Source organism: Staurois parvus, unplaced genomic scaffold, assembly GCF_062004578.1.
Source record: "Staurois parvus isolate SC_StPar_1 unplaced genomic scaffold, SC_StPar_1.0 ptg000051l, whole genome shotgun sequence".
NCBI classification, from domain to species: domain Eukaryota; kingdom Metazoa; phylum Chordata; class Amphibia; order Anura; family Ranidae; genus Staurois; species Staurois parvus.
The window spans coordinates 2892501-2914904 of NW_028317847.1; the positions used below are offsets into that span (position 1 = coordinate 2892501).

At 45.2% G+C, this 22404-nt stretch overlaps 1 protein-coding gene across 1 annotated transcript in view; it reads right to left on the reverse strand.

Annotated features, from left to right (window-relative positions):
* The window catches only part of FAM171A1 (family with sequence similarity 171 member A1), a 209170-nt gene extending 192493 nt beyond the window's left edge, over window positions 1-16677 (reverse strand). Inside the window, exon 1 of the mRNA XM_089666314.1 lies at window positions 16391-16677. Coding sequence (XP_089522440.1) covers window positions 16391-16496 — 106 coding nt within the window. The 5' untranslated portion in view covers window positions 16497-16677. The remainder of the gene's footprint in view (window positions 1-16390) is intronic.
* Window positions 16678-22404: the final 5727 nt, after the last annotated feature.

The window sequence follows — 22404 nt, forward strand, 5'->3', positions numbered from 1 at the left end:
ATGTCTTTAAAAATACAAATCTACATCTTTGGAATGCATTTACAAATATATGTAAAAATATATATGTTAAAATGACTTTTTTATGTATTAAAAAAAACCTGAAGAAGATATTTTTAAAAATATATTTTTTTCAAAAATATTCTTCATAATGCACTTAAAACCGAAATGGACAGTTTTTTAAAAAAAAAATATATCTACGGAATTGTATTATATTCAACTTTTTTATTAATATCATGGACAATATATTGGACATAAAATTAAATCTATATATAAAATTAAAAAACTTAAATATGCTGCACCAGAATAAAAAAAAAAAAACACGGCCATTATTTGCACCTTTTTTTTTTTTTCCTTTCTATTAGCAAAACACCGATAACCCTATTTTCGGCTGATCATTTTCAGCGATTGATATATTGGTGCGTCACTAAATGACAGTAATGGTCCTGCCACCAGCCAAACAGATGAGCTCATGTCTAGTCTGCAGTCACCTGTTCTTACTGCCATCTCACCTTCTTTCCCATTACACAGAACAATGGAGGGATGAATGCAGCCCAGGGCTAGGAACTCTCACCTGTTCTACAAAGCTTTGTCCAAGTTCCCCCTCCCCTGGAGAAAGTCCACACGCTCACACTTCCCTTTCTAAGAGCTCCTCAGAAATCCTGGCTGACAGGTGAAATACAAACATATCAAAGAAAACCTGTCAGTACCATAGGGCCCTGCACACCACGATGCGCTGACCTGCGACTTTTAATGGGTTGCACTGCGTTTTACTGTGCAATTAACTTCATAGTGGCTTAGTGGTTAGCACGTCTGCCTTGCAGTAAATGGGTCATGGGTTCGATTCCCAACCATGGCGCCTCCTGAATGGAGTTTGCATGTTCTCCCTGTGCTTGTGTGGGTTTCCTCCGGGTGCTCCGGTTTCCTCCCACACTCCAAAGACATGCTAGTAGGTTAGTTGGATCCTGTCTAAATTGGCCCTAATATGTGTATGTATGAATGTGAGTTAGAGACCTTAGATTGTACACCTCTTGAGGGTTAGAGACTGATGTGAATGTTCAATATATATATATATATATATATATATATATATATATATATATGTGTGTGTAAAGCGCTGCATAAATTGACAGCGCTATATAAGTACCTGAAATAAATATCTAAATACACCTTTTTATGTACATGCCACATCAAGGGAAAAAACTTATTAACTTTATAAATTAGGCTCCATGCATATTAGCATTTTTTTTTTTTAAGCTGGAAAAAATGCTAAATAAAAAATGCTGGTAGTAGCATTTTTACAGTACACGTAGAGAGAAAATTAAAAATTAAAAAAAAAAAGCTAGAAAGAAGCCGTTTCAGTAGCATTTTTTTTGTGCTGGAAAAACGCTCCAAAAACACTTTTTTTCTGCTCCTAGACGCTGAAGCTCAAAAATTGCTAATAGCCTAAAGTAGTGCATGGACACATAGGAGAACACGATTTAGCTTCTAAAGGCAGAATAAAATGCTAACAACAGCTTCTAGGTGCTTAACTTCTTGGCGCCGAGCGTACGCAAATATGCCGCCTCTTGGAGGCCGGGCCTTGGTGCTCAGCAGCCGTATATTTGCATACCCAATGCAAGCAAAAGATGTGCCGAGATCGCTCACCCTGTGCGCCCCCGGCTCACCCTGTGCGCCCCCGGCACACCCTGTGCGCCCCCAGCACATTTATCAGCGCTTCACGGAAAGGTCTCAATTGCTACTTGGTCAAGAGCTTTCCAATCATGTGACCGCAGTGACTGCCAATCACAGTAGTCACATGACCCTAAATGCCGCCCCGCCTCCGGGTGTCGCAAACCCTCTTAAAGGCCGGGAGGTGCCAGCACCAAGGGGTTAAAAAAAATGCTAGTGTGCATGGAGCCATAAAGCAGAACTTTACTGCCGCATTATTCTCTTCCCCTCTTTATCTTCCAAAACGCCGTCATGTGCTCAGATGTACAGTCAGATTATGACGGATATTGGCACCTAACAAACTGGCGGTCCATCTGTACACACACGGGGATTTTCTGCGCATGCGCACAATGGCTAATTTCTGATATAAGCAGCCGGAGCCATTTGTGAACATGTGCAGAAAATGCATTGCAGTAAAGTCTGTGCATGCGCTGAATCTTGTGATGCTAGTGCGCCATTTTTACAACACTGCCTGCTGGGACAGCTGTGATGTTGCAATCCTAGAAGGCCAGAAAACACTGCTTTGCACCGCTAAAATCTACAAATCCGGCACACTAAGGCTGCATTCACACTTGAGTGTCTTGTAGCTCAAAGCTGCAAAATTGCTTAAACTTCAAACAAAAATCAATTGTTCTCTATGGTGCCTGTTCTTGTGATCAGGTGTGAACAGGGACCATAGAGAACAATTGATTTTTTAAGTTTGAGCATTCTTGGAGCTTCAAGCTACAAAACACGCTCAAGTGTGCAGCCTAAAGGAAGATGGTTTTGCTATTGATACACTTTAAGGGCCAGTTCACACTCCATGCGTTTCATGCATCCAAAACGCACAGAAAGTAGGTTATATGGTCGTCAATGTCACAGTTCAAATCAGTGCTTGCTGTTCCAGCTGCAGAAAAAAAAAAAAAGAACAGGCTACATTTTTCCTGCACAGAAATGCAGTAAAACGCATCAAAAACACACATGCCCCTTTTTACATTGACGAACAAAGGGGAAAAAAATGAACTGGAATGCATAAAAAACCGCACTGGAATGCGTCAAAAATACACCAGAATACGTCGAAAATGTGCAAACGAAAACATCCAGAACACGTTTCTATAGCGTGAACCGGCCCTTTCTCAATCTTTTTACCCCAGAGGAGCCCTTGCAATAATTTTCAGGTTATAGGGAACCCTGATAAGTGTAGTCTACTGGGGGTCATTCGGAAAACGCCCCTTCCATTGGTGGTGGTAAGAATCCCCCCCATCTTCCTTATAGGGGTGGCCAGAATGACACCCTTGCAGTCATGGTGCTGGCTCTGCCAAGTGGCATTGGACCTGGAACTGTGCAGGCATCTTCAGATGGGAGGTTACGCCATCGCTCAAAGAACCCGCAGTCATCCTTGAAGGAATCATAGCTCTCCATGGAAACCTGTCCGAGAATGGCTGCTCTAACTCCTTCCCGCCAGCTTGACGTATATATGCGGCCTCTCGGTGGGCATTAACGCCAAGAGGCTGTGTATATATATATATATATATATATATATATATATATATATATGTACCCAAAGAAAAACAGAACTGTGCCGAGAGAACGCACCCAGCACACTTACCGGTGCCCCCAATCTCTACTTGTGATCAGGAGCTTTCCGATCATGTGACTATAACAGCCAATCACAGCAGTCACATGATCGCAAACCCCACCCTTCGGCATCTGAAACCGCTTAACCGCTTCCCGACCGCCATATAGTAGAAATACCGCTATAGGGCGGCACAGGTGCACAAATTCACATATATATGTGTGTGTGTGTGTGTATTTTTACATCTCCAGGTAGGGGGTGCGCGTGAAGAGCACACGCGTGCCCTACCAACGCTATCCCATTCGCGGCCGCGGCTGTCAATCACCGGGTCCTGGCCGGTGCCTGCCGAGCATTTCCATCGGGGAGAACTGTTTGTAAACAGAATAGTTCTCCTCCCTGTCAGCTCGTGCACACTGCTTTGGATGGCTGTGCAGAGCAGTGTGCTTACAGTGAAGCACACAGACACAGCACTTAGTAAAACAGCACACAGTTAACCCTTTGATAGCCCCTGCCTGCCCAGTGTCATTAGTACGGTGTCAGTGCTTTTTTTTTTTTTTTTTAAGCACTGATCACTGTATTGGTGTCACTGGGGATATTAGTGCCAGAATGCCCGCCGCAGTCCCGCTATAAGACGCTGATCGCCGCCATTACTATTAAAAATAAAAATCCCAGTATATTCCGCCATTCGTAAACGCTATAACTTTCATGTAAACCAATTAATTTACACGTATTGGGACAATTTTTTAAGCAAAGACATGTAGCAGAATACATTTTGGAATAAATTTATGATGAAATGTGATTTTTACAATTTTTTTTACTGGATGCGTTTAATAGCAAAAAGTCAAAAAAAATTTTTCTCTAAATTGGCGGTCTATTTTTTGTTTGTTATAGAGCAAAAAATAAAAAATACACAGGCGATCAAATACCAAGAAAGCTCAATTCGCAGGGAAAAAAAGGAAGGAAATTTAATTTGGCTGCAGCGTTGCATGACCGCACAATTGTTAAACTAACGCAGCGCCGTAACACAAAAATGGCCTGGTCAGGAAGGGGGGGGGGGATTCTCTGGGTAAGTGGTTAAAGGGCCGGGAGGCGCCAGCGCCAAGGGGTTAAGATATCAGCTATGCAGGCAGTGTAGCACTACAAGGCAGGAAGCAAAGCTTGCATATGTAATGATAAAAAAATGGCTGCCCCCCCAAGTACATAAAAATATAAACTGTAAGTGGAAAGAATGTTTCGGACATTATTACACAGATAGTTTATTAATTATATTTATATTATAAATTCCCTGTATACAGCAAATTATCTCCTGTCAGAGCTCTCATCCGTGAGTGACGGTTCACAATACAGCGGTGCGCTAAAACTCATGTGATTCACACCGCACCTCATTCATGTGCAAAACACATACGATTTGTGCGCGATTGGAGCCATACATTTTATATGGCTCTAATCGCACCGCACAAAAAACGCGCAGGACCCTTTTTTGGTCCGCACTAGAATCGGATCTGTGGGTATTCATACCTATGCGATCCAATTCTGCACACCGCACTGCGTTTTGCGGAACGATGTCAGGGTGTTGTTAACATACACACCCGCATTGGTTCGCACGGGGTGCGATTCTGATGCAGTGCGGAATTCGCACTGAAAATGCTGCGAATTCTGCACCGCATCAGCGTGAACCAGGGCTCAGGCTTCATGCACACTGGTAACATTAGCTGTGTAGAGTCATGTTAAAAACGTGCGTTTTTCAGCGTTTTTTTAATTAGTGTTCAGCTGCATTTTGCTGTGTTTGCATTTTTTAGAGGGTTTTTTTTTAGTCAAAAAAAGTCCCAAAACGCTGGTTTGCCACGGTTACCGCGTTTTTCAGCGTTAGAACTTTTTAACAGCTAAAAAAACTCTAGAAACCAACTAGTCCTGGCTTTTTTTTTTAACCAAAAAACATTGATTCCAGTCTATGTGTGCATGGATACATACAATAACATGCTGGGGGGGGTCAAAAGCCAAAAACAGCCGCTGTAAAAACATCCAGCGTGGACGTTCATGAGGACTAAAAGACAATATAGGCTGGCCATACATGGGTGGAAAGTTGACCAATTTTTTAGTTCGAAAATCAGACCTAAGAATAATCGGCCGATTTTCACTCTGTTAGTGGGTCAATGGCACCGGCCGATTTTCACGGTTCCAAGGTTGGTTTCATGGTTCCTCCCCTTTTTGGTGATCGGGCATGTTGGAAAATTTATGAAAAACTACCGATTTTCGACTCAATGATGGTGAAATCGTACGATTGTTTTTCCGAAAAGAATATGCGCATGACCTGTGACCTGGAAGGAACAGAAGTTTTGCATGTTACATGGGGTGAACTTTATGACTCGGTCGGCCAATTTTCTAAATCAATGACGGCACCATCAGATTACCGAGCGAACGACGTTTCTGTTGTTCGTTCAGAATTCGAACCATGTATGGCCTGCATAACTGTTAATAGAGGAAACAAAATAAATGTCATGAAATCTAGAAACCTAAGTGAAGGTAAACAGGGAGAATGACGGCGGTGTAAAGCAGCACCATCCACCGGCACTAACAAATGCTTCTACCGCCAAATGCGTTTCACATCTGCAGCGTACAGACAAATGCCGTACATCACCCCCGAGAGGACGGCTGTCAGAGGTAACCTCTCATAAACACACAAGAATTTCCTGATTCCAGCAAAGCTCAGTGCGGCCTGTCACAGATCATAACCAGTCACCAGACCCTGTCCATGGCAACCCGCCTCTATCACAGCCACAGCCTGCAGGGGTTAGCGCTACATTAAAATAAAAGTCTAACGGAACACTAAAGGTTCCAGAACATTCTATAGGGTGAGGTCACAAAGCCATGTCAACACACAGGAGAGAGCGGGATATACGCCAGACTCCTGAAGGTGGCCTGCGATTCCTGCACTGGACTGCGTTTGAAAGGTGCGCTCATTTCCAGTCTGGACAGTTCACTTCACGCTGAGGCTGGATTCACACGTTGCGCTGTACTAAAATGTGACGCAACCTCACTTTTTTTATGCTATATGTGTTGTCATGTACTGACACATTTTTTGCGCATATTTTGCTGCTTTTTCTAGTATCTATATAAGCAAATACAACATAATCTGTTATATGGTATACCTGAATCATAATGCACTACATAAGGGTTTCTACGAGTGGTGCCCCGAAATGAAAATTCTGGTGCCGAAACCGAATCCAAAAATTTAGGATGCACTTGGCCTAAAACCGAAACAGTTTTTAAAAATTAATGTTTTTCAAACGCAATTTTTGGGAAACAAATGCACTTTAATTATTAAAAAAAAAAATCAACAATATATACCCCAATTGATTTGCAAAATATGAAAGAGGATGTTACGGTGAGTAAATAGATACCCAATATGTTATGCTTTAAAATTGCGCACACTCGTGGAATGGCGTCAAACTGCAGTACTTAAAAATCTCCATGGGTGACGCTTTAAAAATGTCTACAGGTTAGCAGTGTAAAGTTACAGAGGAGGTCTAGTGCTAGAATTATTGCTCTTGCGCTGACGGTTGTGGCAATACCTCACGAGTGGTTTGAGCGCAGTTTACATATGTGGGCGTAGCCTACGTACTGTATGTGTTCACCACTATGTGAGCAAAATAGGACGGGGGGAACTTTTTTAAAAAAAAATTTACACTGTCACTTTAAAAAAAAAAAAAATTTACTCACTTTTATTCCTATCACAAGGAATGCATGCATCCCTTGTGATAGGAATATGCAGGGACAGGTCCTCTTTATGGAGAGATGTGGGATCACTCTCTCTTCTACAATGTAAAGCATTAGATCAAAGAAAACATTGATCTACTGCTTTAAAAAAAAAAAGGCCTTGTTTACAAGGCACCGGAACCACATGTGGACAGATGTGACGTCTCTGGTCCTCCATGGGCATAAAGATGAGTGGAGGGCAAAAATACTGACCTTTGACCCTGACCTTGACCCAAATAAACTTTTAAATTAGTACCAGTGTCAGCGACAGGATTTAAAAAATAAAAATAAAAAGCACTATTGTTTCTGGGCTGTACTACAGGTACAAACAACAACTAACATATAAATTATTTTGGGTTGTTCATGGTAAGTTATTGTAGTATCAAGAAATATACAGCTAGTTTTTTTTTTTAATTATTTTTTTTTTTACTTTTTTGGGCCAGTTTTCCGATGATAAAATTAAAAAAAAAAAAATAAGGAGATATCCATTACCGTTTACAACCAAATGAAAACCCAATTTGTCCTGAAAACCAAGATATAATCCACCTGGATGCAAAAAGTAGTTGTGATAATATATACGGTTTTGCGATCACATGTCAAAGTTGCAAAATTGTGCTTAGGCATTAAGATTTGTTTTACCCTTAAGCACTATGCATGAAGGTAAAAAAGCGTTATGCATGAAGGTAAAAAGCGCTATGCATGAAAATAAAAAGCGCTATGCATGAAAATAAAAAGCGCTATGCAAAGATAAAAAAAAGCACTATGCATGAAGGTAAAAAAAAGCGCTATGCACAAAGGTAAAAAGCAATCTTCAGTGTGCATTTTCCCATCCAACCAACCTCCCCAACACATACCTAAGCCCAATCTCGATCCAACGATATGCACGAGTGCAGCAGCTCTCCTGGTTATCTCTCTCCTCATTGGCTGAGACAAAGCAGCGGAAGCCATGGTCTCCTGTTGTTGTCAATCACAGCTAATGAGGAGGGAACATAGGGCGGGGCTGAACCGCGCTCTGTCTGTCTGGAGTGAGCACGCACGAGTGCCCCTATACCAAGCTGCATGCCTATGGGGGCACTTGGCTTCAGTACAACCAGCCTGTCAGGTTTTTTACCCCCATATGATCACTGTTGGTGGCTAATTTGCCAGTGAGGAAGGATCCCTGCGCTCCCCACCGGAAAAACACAATAGTGCTGCAGGAGGGACTCTCCCACCAACACTGACTGTACTGATGGGGGAAATTGAGCAATTTTCTTTCCTTCCAACCATGGTGTCCTTTTATCAAGCAGTAGTAAATGGCCGCTGCTCAGTTCTCTGGCATTCTCAGAGAAGACAGTTCTCCTCTGAATGCCTTTTTATGAAGCGGTGTAGATCACTTCTCCACATGAAGAGAGAAGCGATCTACAATCGCTTTGAACGCAGGAAAACGGCTGCTGTTACTATAATCTCAGGAGATTACAGTACGAGATCAGTCAGTCAAACTCCATTTACTAAGTAGAGGTAAATTATCGCTGCTTCGTTTGCGGTTCCCCCGATTCTCCAGCTCTGGGCTGGAGAATCTGGAGGGAGAACACAGATCGCCAGTGAAGGCACCCCGCTCATTTCACAGCAGCACATGCCACGTTTAGGGCACTCCGCTCATTTCACAGCAGCGCCTGCCACGTTTAGGGCACTCCGCTCATTTCACAGCAGCGCCTGCCACGTTTAGGGCACTCCGCTCATTTCACAGCAGTGCCTGCCACGTTTAGGGCACTCCGCTCATTTCACAGCGGTGCGTGCCACGCTTAGGGCACCCCGGTCATTTCACAGCAGTGCATGCCACGCATAGGGCACCCTGCTCATTTCACAGCGGTGCGTGCCACATTTAGGGCACCCCGCTCATTTCACAGCGGTGCGTGCCACGTTTAGGGCACTCTGCTCATTTCACAGCAGTGCGTGCCACATTTAGGGCACTCCGCTCATTTCACAGCGGTGCGTGCCACGTTTAGGGCACTCCGCTCATTTCACAGCAATGCATGCCACGTTTAGGGCACTCCGCTCGTTTCACAGCAGTGCATACCACGTTTAGGGCATTACTTATTTCACAGCAATGCATGAAAGCGCCAAAACTCTTGGTACTTTGCTTCCATGCGTTTTTGTGCAAGCAAAATTGTACCCATTAGCAAGGTGCACGAAGAATTAATATCACTGCAGCACGCCTGCAAAAGGGATGTGCATTTTTTTGTGTGCTGCGGTAAAGCGTGTGATTTTGCATGCATTCCTAGCAGAGCAATGCACACAAAAGGCGGCAAAGGAGTTCCTAGGTACCCTCATATAAATGGAAATACAACGGGTCATTTTATTACGGGTAATGCTGAGGCAAAATACCATTCTAGATGATCCCTATTATATATTAATTCACTTTTTGTGTTTCAGTCTACTTTAGAGCGGAACTAAACTCTCCTCACAAGGTGGAAGCTGCCATATTAGCCTCCGTTTGATCTGCAGTTGTCATGGTGCACATGTGATCAGCTATGAAACCAGCCATATGACTGCCTGACAGTTCTGTTGACAGCCCAAGCAACTGTGAGAGTTATCACTCACAGCATGCCTTGAATGTAAGGGCTCATGTACACTGCAGCTGATAAACTGACGTTCAGAAGCTTTTTGAGTTTTTTTTCAGCAGCCCCTGAACTCTCCCTATTGTTTTCCTATGTGTCCATGTACACAGTCATTTTTTGAACGCACCAAACTTGCGTTCAGGAGTAGATTTTACCGGCGTTCCAAACGCTTGTAAATGCAGTTAACCGCATTTATAAGTGTTTTTTTAACTGTTCCATGTCCAGATGCTATCCAGAGCCTTTTTTCAGCATCACAAATGCATGCAAAGCATTTTCCATGTACTCAAATGGATCCGGTACACCAGCACAGTCAGTTCCAGGTTTTGCGTGAAAGAAATAATGGTAGAATGCGCCGCATTATGCTCATGATGGGATCCATAGTGAATACAACCAGAAAAGACAGGTCATCTCAACACATACTGCTCTCTCTGCTTCTGCTCTCTCTATTTCTCTCAAAATGTCTGAAATAGTTAAATTTGTACTGTTTTTCAGTGCATTCTGGGCATTTGGGAAGATTTTCTTGAGGTTATCTTTTAGAAACGCTTCTAAACGCAAACGCGCATAAACACGGTATGCAAACGCGGCTAAACTGACATTTTTTAACCTACGTTTTCTAGCAGTCAATTTCCATTGTACAGAAGAGTTTTCCAAACGTCCCGTGTACATGAGCCCTAAGGCTTCATGTACATGAGCAGCTGCTAAACTCGACTTTAGGAGCTTCTGTCCATGCACGCACACACACACACACACGTCCATGTACACGTAGGCTTTTAGCAGAGTTTAGGAGCTGCCGCTTTCGGTGAGGTTAAACCTCCCTCTCCTGAACGTGAAGAATCGGATAGGAACGATTTGATCGCCGACTGTGGGAAAACGCAAATTGCGGTAAAACTGTGGTAGCCACGATTTCCGTTTTCCCACACCGGCGGACAGGGTAGGCTCATGTACATGGAGCCTAACTGTTTTGGGAAACCGTTAAGTCAATGGGTTTTTTTCACTTTAAGAATCTCGGAAGAAGCAACAACATGCCATAAGTAGCAAAAAGAAACACAATGCCAACAATGACCAAATGGGCGCCACAGTGGCTTAGTGGTTAGCACGTCTGCCTTGCAGTAAATGGGTCATGGGTTTGATTCCTGACCATGGTGTCTCCTGCATGGAGTTTGCATGTTCTCCCTGTGCTTGCGTGGGTTTCCTCCGGGTGCTTTGGTTTTCTCCCACACTCCAAAGACATGCTGGTAGGTTAATTGGCTCCTGTCTATATTGTCCCTAGTATGTGTATGTATGAATGTGAGTTAGGGACCTTAGATTGTACGCCCCTTGAGGGTTAGGGACTGATGTGAATGTTCAATATATATGTGCAAAGCGCTGCGTAAATTGACAGCGCTATATAAATACCTGGAATAAATAATAAATAAATATGATGTGACCAATTAGAGCACTGCTAGTGATCATCAAAAAGATAAAGAGATAACCAATAGGCAGCAGCAATTTCTTTAAAAATAAATATATCACAAACGTTCAAATAACTGCCAACCAAAACAGCATTGCGTAAGAGAACCGTTGAAGTCAGGTTTGAATTCACAGCCCTGGTGGGTGTAGCACTGACAGTCAAACATCTGTCTGAGCCGACATCATACAATACTGACCTCACATCAGAGAATGGAATTTACAGTTGCTCTTCATGGTATTCTGAAATATCTAAAATTACAGGCCAGCACACCAGGACAAGGATGCTTGTTTTAAAAAAAAAAAAATGACAGTTATCTTCAGCCAAGTCTAATGAGATTGAAAATCTACAGTCACATGACTTCAAATAAAGATCATTATCGCTGTGTAAAGCTTAGTGAATTACTCCTGACGGCAATTACTGGTATTAATTAGACTACATTTACACAAGCCCGCTGTGGTTAGGTTATTTAAATGCAGGAGAAATGATCTGAAAGTATAATGTATTACTCAGCACACGGGTGTCAAACTTGCGGCCCTCTAGCTGTTGCCAAACTACAAATCCCATGAGGCATTGCAAGACTGACAGTTACAAGCATAACTCCCATAGGCAGAGGCATGATGGGACTTGTAGTTTTGCAAAAGCTGGAGGGCCGCCAGTTAGACACCCCTGATAAGTCTTATTATTATTATACAGGATTTATATCGCGCCAACAGTTTGCTCAGCGCTTTACAATATAACGGGAGACAATACAGCAACAATACAAGAGGGAAAGGAGGGCCTGATCCTTGGAGCTTACAATCTAGGAGGGAGGGAAGTCTTAGCAGATCAAATTCTCCTGTGCTTAATGGATTAGTTCACCTTTACAAAAAAAAATGCTTATGAAGGTAAGGGGCGCCTGTAGATGAAAACCAACCAACGAAGTTAGATAATGCCCTTGCTATAGGTGAAGGTCATTTACGTACCTCCCAAAGCCTGGCTGGAAAACGTCCAGGGATGGTATCATCCCATTCTGCTGTGTTGCTAGGATGTTGCTAAGACACTTCCAGCCATTACTGCTCACCCCTACCGTCACAAAAGTGAGCTCTCATGTGTGGTCCACTATCTTCTCAGCTGCAGCATTTCTGAGTTCAGAACCTCTGCATAAGGTGAGAGAGAGCATGCAAGGGGGTTTGAATCGTCTGAGAGTACCTTGGAAACGAAGGTCGAAAAAAAAAAAAAAAATCTAACTGTGTATGGCCCGCTTTACCATCTAGTATAAATAATTTTTGGTCAAACGTCACAATCTGTTTGTAGGTATGATAATGTTGTATTATTTTTCTTTTTATATGAGCAAAACAAAAAAAAAATCGTTCTATGCATTTAGAAATTATATATACACAGACACATATAATTGCAGGTTTGTCAATGCCACCACGAACGAGGCCTTAGAGACCTGCAATAATCTAAACAATGTAGCCGCTACAAAGAATCCAGAATTTAAAGACCAAAAAGAAAAAGCTTGCTGCTGCCTGCAATCTATCACCGTGTACCTGACCCCCGTCTGCCAACTTGCAGATTCAAAAAGCGGGGTCATTTCCTTTGACCCTGCAGTGAAATCCTGTTAGGGTCCCCCCTCCTCTTTGTTGATGAGGAGTAGAGGGGAGGGATCAGGGGCATTCTGAAAAACTGTTTTCATTTTAATGACTGCGAAGGGGGAGACCTAGCAGGTTCTCATGTTTCCATCTGAGCAGAGCGCACACACACAGAATGGAAAGCGCCAAAGTTTCCTGAGCAAATGACACCAGGACAATAGAAGGAAACAGAACATATGACCGAGCTGCCTTCCCTCCCGAAATAAAGACAAAATAACAGGAATATTTCAAATGCATCAGCTGGATCCAAATCGCCGTGTTAGCACGATGTCAGACGGGCGACTTACTCATTTTTATCTGATAATTTGCTATGGAAAGCAGAGATATTTCCTATGGAATCGCCAACTCATTTTGCAGGGATTTATAGTATGGTTGCTCAGCGATAGAGTTTGAGGGTTCGCTCTACGGCTGAGCTACAAAATTGCTGAAGGGGAGCGATTTGTAGCAGCCACGGCCAAAATAATGATGCAGCAAAAGTCTGGCTTTTAACAGCGACAAATCGCCAGTGACTATAGCAATTACCAGCTACAAACTGCTGTTAAACCACCGGCACTAGCACTTTATAGTTGCAACTAATTGCTGCTACAAAATGCCCACCGCGCGTGGCCCGTAGCGCCAGACACTCGCCCGCCACGCGTGGCCCGTATAGCCATAAAACTACCAGGTACAAACCACTGGCATTAGCAATTTTTATATGCAATTGCTGCTACAAATCGCCCACCGCGCGTGGCCCGTAGCGCTATACAAATCGCCCACCGCCCGTAGCGCCATACAAATCGGCCACCACGCGTGGCCCGTAGCGCCATGCAAATCGCCCACCGCGCGTGGCCCGTAGCGCCATGCAAATCGCCCGTAGCGCCACGCAAATCGCCCACCGCGCGTGGCCCGTAGCGCCACACAAATCGCCCACCGCGCGCGGCATGTAGCGCCACACAAATCGCCCACCGCCCGTAGCGCCACACAAATCGCCCACCGCGCGTGGCCCGTAGCGCCACACAAATCGCCTACCGCGCGCGGCCCGCAGCGCCACACAAATCGCCCACCGCGCGCGGCCAGCCATAAAACTACCAGGTACAAACCCCTGGCATTAGCAATTTTTATATGCAATTGCTGCTACAAATCGCCCACCGCGCGTGGCCCGTAGCGCTATACAAATCGCCCACCGCCCGTAGCGCCATACAAATCGCCCACCGCGCGTGGCCCGTAGCGCCACACAAATCGCCCACCGCGCGCGGCATGTAGCGCCACACAAATCGCCCACCGCCCGTAGCGCCACACAAATCGCCCACCGCGCGTGGCCCATAGCGCCACACAAATCGCCTACCGCGCGCGGCCCGCAGCGCCACACAAATCGCCCACCGCGCGCGGCCAGCCATAAAACTACCAGGTACAAACCCCTGGCATTAGCAATTTTTATATGCAATTGCTGCTACAAATCGCCCACCACGCGTGGCCCGTAGCGCTATACAAATCGCCCACCGCCCGTAGCGCCATACAAATCGCCCACCGCGCGTGGCCCGTAGCGCCATGCAAATCGCCCACCGCGCGTGGCCCGTAGCGCCATGCAAATCGCCCGTAGCGCCACGCAAATCGCCCACCGCGCGTGGCCCGTAGCGCCACACAAATCGCCCACCGCGCGCGGCATGTAGCGCCACACAAATCGCCCACCGCCCGTAGCGCCACACAAATCGCCCACCGCGCGTGGCCCGTAGCGCCACACAAATCGCCCGCAGCGCCACACAAATCGCCCACCGCGCGCGGCCCGCAGCGCCACACAAATCGCCCACCGCGCACGGCCCGCAGCGCCACACAAATCGCCCACCGCGCGCGGCGCCATACAAATCGCCCACCGCGCGCGGCCCGCAGCGCCATACAAATCACCCACCGCGCGCGGCCCGCAGCGCCATACAAATCGCCCACTGCGCGCGGCCCGCAGCGCCATACAAATCGCCCACCGCGTGCGGCATGCAGCGCCATACAAATCGCCCACCACGTGCGGCATGCAGCGCCATACAAATCGCCCACCACGTGCAGCATGCAGCGCCATACAAATCGCCTGACTCACATGGCATTGGTATGTGACATGCATGCACTGTGAAGTTCACAGAAGTCTATGTTGAGCCATGAACACACACAGAGTGCCATTCATACATTTCAAGCCCCCAGAAGTAGATCCTTCTGAATGTTACAACGATGATGTCACTGCAGAATATCAATCCTCATTGGCCAAACCAAAAATGCATTGCACCGCATAATGAAAACGACATCAGATGTTAACCCTTCAGCCACTCCCCCCTTTTCCAGTGGCCCTTTAACTGGCTCTGAATGCTGGGAGGCAGTTGTACTTGCTGATCACATGATCACTGTGATTGGCTGTCACAATGATCACATGATCAGGAACCTGTCCCATCAGATTCTGATCACAAAGACAAGGAGCTGTCTGTGACAAGTCGGTCGATGTGATGGGCATATGTGCTTCATGGGGGCATCCCTGCTGCCTCACACATGGTTTACACTGGTTGGCAAAGAGATTTAAAAAATGGCGACAAAAGCAGCAGACAGGAATACATGTGAAGCCAAGCCATAGGGGTGAAAGCAGCACAATTGCCACACAAACTCAACCACTGAGCAAACTCTGGAAAATTAGCCTGTCTGCGATGCCATAGAAAATAATTACAATGACCAGAAATGATAAAAGAAAATCACTAATACAAAATCATCCGAGTGATATGACCCCTAGGCCAAACATTTCATAAGAGCATGCAAAATATAAGAAGGTCTAACTAATAAAATGATCAAAATAAATAAGATAAAATAAACATAAAATAAAGACATAATAAAACAAAAAAAGGTACAAAAGAATAAGAAAAAGACAAAAAACAAATAATACAATAAAGATAATTAGACGGGACACAAGCCCATCCACTGTACTACCAGATCACACCATGAACAATTCCCGTCTTACAAACCTCTCCCTCGGACCTCTGCCACACACCAACAATATATATATATTTTGACCTTTTGTACTCTACAATCACCTCCGGTAATACTCAGGTGATCACATGACCAGCAAAGCCGCCAACGATATAGGTGACCGCAGGGTACCCAAACCATACAAACATCTGATATTGGTACAACTAATTGGAGGTTCATCGGTAAAAACAGAATCGTCTATGGGGGGAGATTGAACCAACAACCTCCAAGATCTTCCAATATCCTAAACAATATTGCACCCCACAAATTGGGCTCTTTGGGTCCACTAGGTGAACGGTGCCTGCATACAAGGCTCCATTCACCTGGGAAGAATGAAACGACTGGAATCACGCAGAATATTAGCAGATCTCTACATTTTGGACCCCCAAACGCAGCAAGGCGCAATAGTCAAAGCAGGACTTCAGGACTGGCCGATGGAAAGGCGCCCATAGACCTGGCATGTCACCCAATGTGGCCAACCAACCGTTCAATATGGCAATGTGAAATAAAGCCGTACACACCCCCCTGGGGAGGGGGGCACACGCATCTTTAGGTAAAACCCACCCAACGACCGTCCAAGGTCTACCTCCCCCCCCCCCCCCCCAGACACTAAGGGGGTAAAGCCCTGGCAGAGGGAGGTGATTGGTAGGTGCAGGAGGATGGGATCCCCCATCTTGGGGGGGGGGGTGCAGTAGGGGGTCCCCGGCCATCACCCACCGACCTTGAGCCTGTGCTGCATTGTGCTGGGTCAGGCTCTTGCAGAGCGCTCCTCTCCCCCCGCTCCAGGCCAGCGCACAGAGGAGGAGCGCCGCCGTACAGCCGCTCATCTCCTCTCCTCCGAGCCGAGCCGAGTCTGCGAGGATGGCCAGCCTGCACCCGGGAGGTGCTGTGCACGATGCGGCATCAGGGCCGGGCACGAGCCTCCATGCTGTGTGCGGAGCCCTCCTCCTCCTCGGGGTGTATTGTGTTACTGAGCCCGCATCCCTCTCCCAGATCCTCTCCTCCTCCTCCTCCCCGAACAATCGCCTGCCCGCGGAGAGGTGCGCCGGAGACCCCTACTGGCCGCACCGCTAACTGCACCCACCCATTGTTACCTTTCATTGCAACATTGTAACTCTTTTGTACACTTCTCAAAATAATTAAAGGAACATTTATTAATCAGAGTAGAACATCAAGTCAATGAAGCTCCTGGGATATTGATCTGGTCAGTTAAGTAGCAGAGGGGGTTGTTAATCTGTTTCAGCTGCTTTGGTGTTAATTAAATTAATGGGCAACAATGAGACGACCCCCAAAACAGGAATGGTTTTACAGGTGGAGGCCACTGACATTTGTTTACCTACTCATCTTTTCTGACTGTTTTTCACTAGTTTTGTATTTGGATAGGGTCAGTGTCACTACTGGTAGCATGAGACGATGCCTGGACACTACAGAGGTTGTACAGGCAGTCCAACTCCTCCAGGATGGCACATCAATACATGCCATTGCCAGAAGGTTGCCACGCATTGCCACGCTAGCCTGACCTAATTCCAGTGGAACACCTCTGGGATGTCATGTTTTCGTCCATCTGACGCCACCAGGTTGCACCTCAGACTGTCCAGGAGCTCAGTGATGTCCTGGTCCAGATCTGGGAGGAAATACCCCAGGACCAGGGGCGGACTGACAACTCATGGGGCCCCCGGGCAATAGGGGATCATGGGGCCCCTGTGTCTTTACCCAAACTCAAAAAAGCCTATGAAAAAGGTACCAGGGGCATCTCATGGGACCCCCTACTGACCCTGGGCCCTCGGGTATTGCCCGAGTTTCCAAATGGTCAGTCCACCCCGTCCCAGGACACCATCTGTCGTCTCATTAGAAGCATGCCCCGATGTTGTCAGGCAGGCATACAAGCACATGGGGGCCATACAAACTACTGAGGACCATTCTGAGTTGCTGCAATTAAATTTCAGCAAAGTGGACTAGACTGCTGCATCATTTTTTCAGTTTGATTTTTCAGGGTGTCTTTGAATTCAGTCCTCTGTAGGTTGATAATTTTCATTTCCATCAAACAATGGGGAATCCTTACATTCCTCACACATCACCCCGTCCATATCAGTATAGATGTCCAGCATGATATTTATCCCCATTGAGATCTGAGGTGTTTTCAAAGTGTTCCTTTCATTTCTTTGAGCAGTGTAGAATACAGAGGTAAGGACTGGGATCCATCATCATCATGCTGTACCTAAAATCTCACAACCTATCCAAAACGCATGTTGGCACCGCGTGTTTCTGAAACACACTGTAAAACGTGTGTTTTCTGTGCTCATTATGACACTTTCCAGAAATGCCAAGTGAGCCTAAAGTGTTACTAAACCCACAACAGTACAATCAGTCTGTATATGCAGTAAAGCTTGATTGTTATACTCACGGTGGAACCTAAGGGGTTAATCCTCTGCATTGTGTAAAAAGGCTGTTTGATCCTGTCCTCTCTGTACCTCCCCTTCTTCTGCTGTTCCCAATCCATCTTCTGATAAAACAGAACCTTGGGGGCAAGCTGCACATGCTCAGTTTGGTGTGTATTGCTAAAAAGAGTTTTCTTTTTTCTTCGGACAGCACATGTTATCACCACAGGGCCAATCAGCACTGTCATGACAGAAGGTCAGGGGTTATGCAGCCTTATAGGGCAGTCAGAGGAGCATGAAAACTGCTATTACAAGCTTTAACCAGTGCTCTGCTGGACACTGATAGATGTCACAAGACTGCTATATACTGCTGATGAATTTAGCTGTTTATATTTACTAAAATAATTGCATTTCCATGTTGTGTGTACTGAGGGAGACCAGATATAGTGAATGCAGGGTCTGGGGAGACCAGATATAGTGAATGCAGGGTCCTGGGAGACCAGATATAGTGAATGCAGGGTCCTGGGAGATCAGATGTAGTGAATGCAGGGTCTGGGAGACCAGATATAGTGAATGCAGGGTCCGGGGAGACCAGATATAGTGAATGCGGGGTCCGGGGAGACCAGATATAGTGAATGCAGGGTCCGGGGAGACCAGATATAGTGAATGCAGGGTCCGGGGAGACCAGATATAGTGAATGCAGGGTCCGGGGAGATCAGACATAGTGAATGCAGGGTCCGGAGAGACCAGATATAGTGAATGCAGGGTCCAGGGACACCAGATATAGTGAGTGCAGGGTCCGGGGAGACCAGATATAGTGAATGCAGGGTCTGGGGAGACCGGATATAGTGAATGCAGGATCCGGGGAGACCAGATATAGTGAATGCGGGGTCCGGGGAGACCAGATATAGTGAATGCGGGGTCCTGGGAGACCAGATATAGTGAATGCGGGGTCCTGGGAGACCAGATATAGTGAATGCAGGGTCCTGGGAGACCAGATAAAGTGAATGTAGGGTCCTGGGAGACCAGATATAGTGAATTCAGGGTCCTGGGAGACCAGATAAAGTGAATGTAGGGTCCTGGGAGACCAGATATAGTGAATGCAGGGTCCTGGGAGACCAGATATAGTGAATGCAGGGTCCGGGGAGACCAGATATAGTGAATGTAGGGTCCTGGGAGACCAGATATAGTGAATGCAGGGTCCGGGGAGACCAGATATAGTGAATGCAGGGTCCTGGGAGACCAGATATAGTGAATGCAGGATCCTGGGTTTAGTAACATTTTAAGGCTGTTTTCACTCTGGGGAGTTTTTGAAGCACTTTTAAGTAAAAAAAAAAAGCACAAGAAAAGCTCATGAAAAATGCTTCCCTATGTATGTCTATGTATGTTTTCACACTGGGGCATTGTGCTTTCGTTGTGGTGGAAAAAATTCTGCTTGCAGAGTTTCTGGAGCATTTTTGTTCGGTTAAAAAAAAAATGTATCAAAAATGCCTCTTCCTATTAAAATCAATGGAAAACGCCTTAAAAACGCACTCAAGAAGTGTTTTTGGTGCAGTTTTAGTCACATGTCCTTTAAAAAAAAAGCACCGAAAACTCAGCAAAATAATAGTATACAGTAAATGCAGCAAAAATGCATGCTTTCACATTGAGTGTTTGAAGCCCTTTGGTGTTAAAAAAAAAACACAAGAAAAGCTCATGAAAAATGCTTCCCTATGTATGTGTTCACACTGGGGCATTGCACTTCCGTTGCGGTGTTAAAAATCCTGCTTGCAGCATTTTTGTACCATGTTTGTTCAGTTTAAAAAAACACCCCAAAAAGCCTCTTGCCGTTGAAATCAATGGAAAATGCCTCAAAAACATGTCACGTTCTTTACAAAACACACCAAAAGCACGCAAGAGTATAAACACGGCAAAAACGCATATGTGGCAGATTTTTGCAGATTTTTTAGTGTGAAAGTAGCCTTATCCGTTCAGATCTCATGATAGCAGGAACTAGCATTCTCACTCACGATTTGTAAAGCACAATTTACAAATGTTTTGCTCATAGAGCAGCTCATTCACTTCAACAGGCTACCCTATGTGTGTTTGTTGGTCAAAAGAAGCTTCTGCACCTTTTTGGGTGGCAAGCTTGTCATGATTTTTAAACAAGCATTTTTCCGTGAGCAATTCTGTTGCAGAAACACACAACGTTTGGGGTCTTATTAACCTCCCTAGCGGTCTGATTATGTCAGTATTTCTGTGCTCAAAGCGGAACATTTTTTTGCATGGAAATATGTATTTTGTTTATTGTAGGCCTGTAATTCTTAGGAATAACTCCCTGAAATCTGTCCGAACAAGAGTCTAGTAAACATCCCGGGTATGATAAAATGTGAAACATGAAATCATAAATTATAATTTAATAAATAATCATAAAAAATAATAATAAATTATTAATAATTTTAATTAAATAATATAATCAAACCAAAAACACTGAAATTTGAAATATAGCGCCAAGTTCGCACATCACTGAGCAAAGTTGCAAAATCGTTTTCAGTGTCTGATGCCAAATTTCCCCCACAAATCATTATCACTCAATTCTGCAAGTGGTTCTGATTTACTATCGCTGTTCTCTAGCCGGTCTAAAATCGCTTTTGACCTAAAGGGACGCTTTTTGGACGCCATGGACGTTTCTCAGTTTCCAGGCAGAAAGAACAGTAAAAATGCAGGCAGGGCACAGGACAAAGCACTCGGGACAAAATGTATGTGAAATGGTTTGATACAGGAATGTTTTACTATGTGATTTTAGTGTATTTAGTGAATGTCACTTTTTGACATTTTGAAATTTCCCGCCAGTTCCGCCCCCTGTTCGTCCCGACGTTGCAGGGAACGGAACCCAGAAGACAGATGCCGGCATCTGCCGGAGGACATTACAGGGGACACTGCAGGGGGGACATCGCGGGAGCGCAGGACAAGGTAAGTGATCGAGGGATCCCAGAGCAGCGCCGCATGGTATTCCTGATTGTAGCTCGGGGTTACCGCTTGTGGTACTGAAACTTTACCCCGAGCTACACTCAGGAATACTGCCAGGGAGGTTAAGAATGCTGACACCCAAATGCGTGTCACACTGCTATGTGTGTGAACAGAGTCTAAATTGAGCTTCAAAAAATCCCAGGTAGGAATGTTCATCCCCGCAATGCAATATTACAGGTACTTATATAGCGCCGTAAGTTTACACAGCGCTTTACATATATATTGTACATTCACATCACTCCCTAACCCTCAAGGGGCGTACAATCTAAGGTCCCTAACTCACATTCATACATACACATACTAGGGCCAGTTTAGGCAGGAGCCAATTAACCTACCAGCATGTCTTTGGAGTGTAGTGTGGAAAGAAACCGGAGTACCCGGAGGAAACCCACGCAGGCACAGGGAGAACATGCAAACTCCAGGCAGGTGGGATTTGAACCAACAACCCTAGTACTGCCAGGTGGAAGTGCTAACCATTTAGCCACTATGCTGCCCACTGAACAGTGCCTAATTATTAATTTATTATTATTATTATTACACAGGATTTATATAGCACCAACAGTTTGCTCAGCACTTTACAATATAAAGGGATACAATACAGTTCAATACAAGAAGATTAGGAGGGCCCTGCTCTTTGGAGCTTAATGCCACTCCAAGGGCGAGTAGCAGACACACCTTTTGTCCAAACATGCAGTGAAAAAGCACACCACACTCCACTCCAAAAAAAGGTCCTGGAGCTTTTTTGGTGCATTTTTTGCATGTAGGGTAGCACATTCACATGAATATGCGTGAAGAGCAGATATTCTAAAAAAGTGTCCAAAAAATCAAGCTGCAATGTGATTTCCCACTATGCTCAGTTGTGAATCCAGCCTAAACACAACCTGCTTGCATATGAGGCTAGGTTCACACTTGGGGGAGATGTAATAAAACCAGAGAGTGCAAAAACTGGTGCAGTTCTGCATAGAAACCAATCAGCTTCCAGGTTTTATTGTCAAAGCTTGGTTGCACAAGCTGAAGTTAGAAGCTGATTGGCACAGCCACACCAGATTTTGCACTCACCAGTTTTAGTAAATCAGCCCCCTAGTGCCTCGTGATCGTGTGTTTTTGCCTGCATTTGTTTGCACTATTTGCACAGGGGCAATGGGCTGCCCTTAGCATGACAAACACTCCAAAGAAGATCCTGTACTTTTTTTTTGGCGTTGAGCTTCACACTTTTTTTAGTTGCACATTTTGGCACGTTTCAACACAGAGCTGCTTGCCGCTTTTGGGGCACCATACCAATGGCAGCACAAGTACAATGCATGTTTTTCAAGCTTTTGCTTGTGTTCACAGAGAACATACTGTAAGT